At 37.8% G+C, this 5,668-nt stretch overlaps 1 protein-coding gene across 1 annotated transcript; it reads right to left on the bottom strand.

The window, feature by feature from the left end:
* Positions 1-2,565: 2,565 nt before the first annotated feature.
* Positions 2,566-5,337, bottom strand: LOC106092523 (transcription factor glial cells missing). Its single transcript, XM_013259748.2, has 2 exons — positions 4,740-5,337; positions 2,566-3,925 (listed from the first exon to the last, which is right to left on the bottom strand). The coding sequence occupies exons 1-2, from the start codon at positions 5,114-5,116 to the stop codon at positions 2,584-2,586; spliced, it is 1,719 nt and encodes a 572-aa protein (XP_013115202.1). The 5' UTR covers positions 5,117-5,337; the 3' UTR covers positions 2,566-2,583.
* Between the last annotated feature and the right edge of the window lie 331 nt (positions 5,338-5,668).

Genomic DNA, 5,668 nt, shown 5'->3' with positions numbered 1-5,668 from the left:
ATCTCTCGATTTGACTGCTGAGCCCTTACAAGCTGCAATTTTGGTCTGATTTGGCTGAAATTTTAAATGTAGTTTTCTTTTATGACTTTCTACAACTATGCCAAGTACACCCTGAATCAGACTATAACCTGATATAGCTCCCATATAAACCGATCTCCCGATTTGACTTCTTGAGCCCTTACAAGCCGCAATTTTTGTCAAATTTGGCTGAAAATTTGTTTGTAGTGTTCTGTTATGACTTCTAACAACTGAGCCAAGTGCGGTTCAAATCGGTCAAAAACTTAATGTAGCTCCCATACAAACCGATCTCCCGATTTGACTTCTTGAGTTCTACAAGCCGCAATTTTTCTCCGATTTAGCTGAAATTGAGCATGTAGTGTTCTGTTATGACTTCCAACAACTGATATAAGTGCGGTTCAAATTGGTCTATAACCTGATATAGCTTCCATAGGTAATATTGTCGAATTCTGTGGGCCAAAACAAGTTGCCGTTACAAGAGTTATCCTCCTGCGGGTCTACCCCAATGTTGTTCATAGTCTATTTTTGGATCTTGTTGAGAAAAACGAAAGTTATTACAATATTCCCCATTGTCTTCTCGCCCATCTCTATGTTTGCGCTTATCATTCAAAACTTTTTTATAACAACTTTGTAGCCTAGTCCTCAGGGACTGGGTTTAGGTTTTACCTTATTCCTCTAAGTTTTCTCTTATAGTGCTATCCGCAGCAAGGAAAGCGTTTTCGCTGAAGAGGAGCAGGAATGGTTCTAGTTTGTTTACCTTTCCTTTGCATGTGGTTGTCTTCGATCTTTTTACTGGGTTGGTATCTAAGGGCCTGATGTACTGATGATTACTTACATTGAATTACTTACCAGTATCTATCAGAACTGGACACCCATTGGAACACATTTCTGATTTGATATCTAAAATTGTATTCTCCATCATTTATGTGGATTTATAAGTGGATACAGGTGAAAAGGCCCCGGCAGATGAGTAAGTAGAGAGGAGAACCCGGATAATCAGTGTGGAGGTCGTCGGTTCGATTCCCACCTAAGTGTTTCGATATTGCTTTTTTGGTGTTACAAAGAAAATATTTAATCTGTTTTCAAACGGCCACTGTAACCTAACCTATAAAAGTAACTCTCCGAAGTCATCTTCAAAGATCCATGGTGGTTGGTATCTATATTTCCGCCCAGCTGAAATTAAAGTGATTACACTTATTAAAAAACAACGAATTCTAGAATTTCCGTCTGTATATTGTCTTGTTTAGATAATTTTTTTTTAATTAATTACATATAGTTCACAAAAGCCCTTTGTTATAAATTGTTCCTATTGTTGATTGATTGTTTACAAATTACAAATTTCAAAATATGATGGTACTCATCAATTTATATATAATTATTCATTGAATAGTAAACATATATTACTTAAAAAATTTGTTAATGCAAATTAATTTGATAAAAATAATTTATCAATTATTGTAATGAGGTTGTAGTTGGGTAGATTCGTCGTTTTTCCTCATATCATTCCTTAAAAAAAGTGTTTCATTTGTGAAATACTCCCTGGCATGAAAAGTTTGTTAAGAAGATTTTTACAATCCCTCCTTTCCCGAGTTTTCTTAGCCCCTCTTACATCTGCATCACCTATGGCGCATATAGGCCCACTTTTCGATATAGCTCTTCTATAAATCTGTCTCTCTATTTGGCCTCACATTATCGCCTTTCAAACCAATATACGAAAAACAAGACTCTTTAAAATGTTAATTTTTGTAAAGTAATTTTCTTTATATTTTGTGCTTAAAATTATTCAACTTAAAAATAATGAAGAGTTCTTTTCTTTCGAAACTTAAAGAGGATGACTAATGACTACAATTTCTTGGTATTCTTTGGCTTAAAAACTATCTTAGAATTGATTGATGATCGTTAAGATTGAGATGAGGCATAACTACAAACACCTTTCTTAAAAACTTAACCATGATATCAAAGATAACGGAAAGTGAGGAAAGAGAAAAACATAAGAAGAGGTAAAATAAAGCCTAGGCCTAGATATACTCCAGTGTTTTTAAGAGATGAGATATTTCCGTTTTACTTTGGTACTGCTTACAAATAGATTTACAGTGCTCTCATACTCTCTTCTATGTGCTCTTCTAAATTCGCAAAACTAGACTGAGATTGAGCTTAAAAATAAAGTTGCTCTCTTAATTTATTCAAAATGGGAGAAGATCTCTGTGTTAATATGTATGTGTGTAGTGAGGGTGAGACAGCTTATATGGATGGGGTGACTAGACTAGAACAACGCTTGTATAGTATACAACAATATGCAGTACAAAAGGCTCAATATGAGACGAATTGATATTGGGATTAAAGTCTTATATGATTAATATCTAATTAATAGAAAAATAAATAAACTTAAATTTAGTTTTCTCCACACAGTGAAGAGTTTACAAATTTGGAAAAATTGCCAACAACTTTTTTTTTTAAATACATAGGCAAGTTAGTTATTTAGGCAACAACAACAAAATAAATGCTTAACAGGCAGACAATTGTAAGGGAAAATTTTGAATTTTAATATTAGCGTTTAAGGTTTTATTAAAAAACTCCCGCGGAGAGTGAGGGCAATACATGCTGCTGTTGCTGAGTTAACACTTGACTATCCATTTGCTGTAGCTGTTGATGATGATGTTGACTATACATGGCCGTTGAGGAGTTCTCCATTTGTATATTCCACTCTCCGCCATTATCACCACCCGAATTGCTGTAATAGAAATCGGTTCCCGTTTGTCCAACGGCAGCATTGCCTGCACCAACATCGGAAGTGTAGTTGGATAAGACCTGATATTGTTGCTGTTGGGGTGCATGATTAAGCATGTTATCACCAAACTCCGAGTGATTGATGCTGGTCTGGTAGTTGTTATCAGCCGCGGTGCTACCATACAATGTCGAGGGTAGGTCAGCTTCAAAGACACTCTGATAAATATCGGTGGCTGTGGGTGAGCCTGAGCTATAGTAGGTAGGACTAGGAAGCTGAGCTTGTTGTTGAGGCATCTCCTTGCTCAGGGAAGATGAAACAGTTGTTGAGGACTCAAAGACATTCAAGCTGGGTGATACATAGGAGGAGTAGTAATAATCATCGGAATTGTAGCCGGAGCTACTGGTGAGACTGGAGGCATCATCACAGCTCTCATAAAGCCATTTCTTATTGTCCAAAGGTGAGAACTCGGAAGCAACTGCTGGAAGCTGTTGATTGTACACTGCATTGGGGGTTACAGCCATTAGGCCTTCATCTATAGCGGAATTATTGGGTGAATATTGTTGAGCATAAGAATAGGTGGATGATTGAGGTGAGCTAAGGCATGAGGCGGGAGTTTCATAATGAATGTTATAAGTCTGTTGCTCCAACGAAGAAATTTGACTGGGGCTGTAGTTGAATTCGGGCAAGGTTGTGGATGTGGTGGTAACATTGTTGGTATAGAGAGGGCTGTTAATCTCAGGCAGCCATTGATTTTGCAGACCTTGATCAAAATGTGGTACCTCTGTTACAGGATTATTATAGGAGTTCTGTACCAAATGCGCATTGCTGTTGGTATTTTGGGTTAATTCCCTCATAGGCCGTTTCTTTTTGTGTGCTGGGTTCATTGATCCATTCAAGTTGGCATCCATTTTATGATTTTGTCTTTTGCCCGTTCTCAGGCTGGTCAACTTGTCATTAAGGGCAGCATCTCTTGCTAGCAGAACTGCCAAGCTCCGAGCACGACGCCCACTACCTAGAAGACGGCGCGCCTCGCTGGAACCTTTGGCCTCAGGGCGTGGATGATCATGGGTACCCTTGGCCTGAAAGAAGATGGTATTGCCAGCACGTCGCCAGAAATGGGTAACGGGATAGCCACAGTGTCCACGGCAGGATTGAATCTCCAAGCGGCCATTGCAATTTCTGGAAAAAAAAAGAAAAAAAAGGTTAAAAAAGTTGATATTAAAGATTCGTTAAGGGTCTAGAATTTTCAAGAATATTTGCATTTTGGAACTCGACAAGACGATTTACAACATATTTATTTATTGGGAAATTACATTGCCACTGATCAAGGGGCCATAAACAAGCCCAGAAAAGTCTGTTGATGGTGCGATCATTTAAAAAATTCCTCATCTGGTGATATCCATTTTCATGCTCTCACATTATCTGGACTCTCTCTTGTTGGGGGAATTAATAACACCAAGTATCGAAGGTCTGATGATAATTTAAAAAAAGATACGTTCATCTGGTGATATTCCTTCTCATGATCTCAAATAATCTGTACTCTCTTCTTTTGGCAGTGCAAATAACGTAAATTGCCTGTTATGGTTATTGTAAACTTTTCTTTAGAAGTGCAAATCTTAAAAGTTTAACCTATTTATATAAAACAGAACTTCGCCTCCACCCTTTGAAGATTTAAAAAGTTTTTCGGTACTACAAAAATGGTAACTTAACGAGAGGCAAGAAACTTGGACCACTGTATGCTGAATTAAGGTTTAAAAAATTACAGCCTGAACTTTCCTTTTTATAAGAAGATACCAAGACCTCTCGGTTGCTTCAAACCTTTCTGAATTATTTTAAGATCAATGATATCGATATTATTTCTTTCATAACTAAGGCCGTAAGACTTCTCAATGAGCTTCTTTTTAGTTTTTTTCGATGATCTTATCTGTAGCTAACCCTTCCCCTGAAGACTTTTCCTAACCTCAAAATCCGATTTTTTAATTGAATGACTTACCTATTGGGACAAGCTTTTCCTTGTTGCTTCCGGCGGGCTTTGTCGCAAATGGCTGGCCTTAGATGTACACTATTGCCATTGGGCAATTTACAGTTGGCACTGCAGAGTAGAACTCCCAGGCAGCTTTTCTTGAGAATGTTGATATTGTGATTATTGGTATTCCTCATTGCCCAACCGGAAGAATGTTTCTTGGCTTCCTCACTCGTGCTGGAGTAAACAAGGCGGCAATGGCCATTGGCCCAATCATGGAACTCATCGAATTCTGTAACCATGGGTACAACTGTGTCATTGATGTCCCAATCGATTTGTACCCGAGAGCGAGTGGCCGGCGGACTCGCAGTGCCACAAGGCACAGTGAGTGGGGTGTTGATGACCATATTTTTATTGATGCTTTATAAAAATGTCTTAAAATTTTTCCAAAAACACTTTAAAACTATATGTTTTAAGATAAAACACTTTTATCACTAAATAGTTCGTTTTGTTTTCAAAAGCCAAAGTCTTAATTTTATAAAATTTTTTAAGTTCTTTACGTTTTAAATTTATGATTCACTCTTTAAACTTAGTTACTAGTTTTTCTGTTTTCCTTTCTTTCACCGCACCCAAAACATACGTCTAACTCGAACGACTGCGCAATGCTGACTGACTTTATTCTGCCTTGCCACCAACCTAAGTTCCTTTCGACCGAATCGCATCACAAGAGCTCTTCTAAAGCGGGGTTGGTTTTTTTTTTTGTAGTTTGCTGCTTGACTGGCTTCTGGTTAGAGAAGCACACCGAATGCATAACGGCCACACTCTTCGTTTAACAAACTTCATTACGGATAAACTCATACAGACACACAACACTCACCAGGCCTTGCGATTGGCTGCTGGCTATGGTTATCCGCATCGTTATTGACAGTTATCCGCTAAAAGAATAAAGCAATAGGAAT

The sequence above is a fragment of the Stomoxys calcitrans genome, chromosome 3 (genome assembly GCF_963082655.1).
Source record: "Stomoxys calcitrans chromosome 3, idStoCalc2.1, whole genome shotgun sequence".
Classification (NCBI taxonomy): Eukaryota; Metazoa; Arthropoda; class Insecta; order Diptera; family Muscidae; genus Stomoxys; species Stomoxys calcitrans.
This window is presented reverse-complemented; position numbering and strand designations above follow the sequence as displayed.

What these genes read in the sequence shown, in the direction of transcription:
- LOC106092523 (XM_013259748.2), bottom strand. Translation starts at nt 5,116, where the DNA reads ATGGTCATCAACACCCCACTCACTGTGCCTTGTGGCACTGCGAGTCCG. An exon ending in GGAAAAGCTTGTCCCAATAG is followed by an intron (nt 3,926 to 4,739) that starts GTAAGTCATTCA and finishes TTTTTTTTCCAG; the next exon opens with AAATTGCAATGGCCGCTTGG.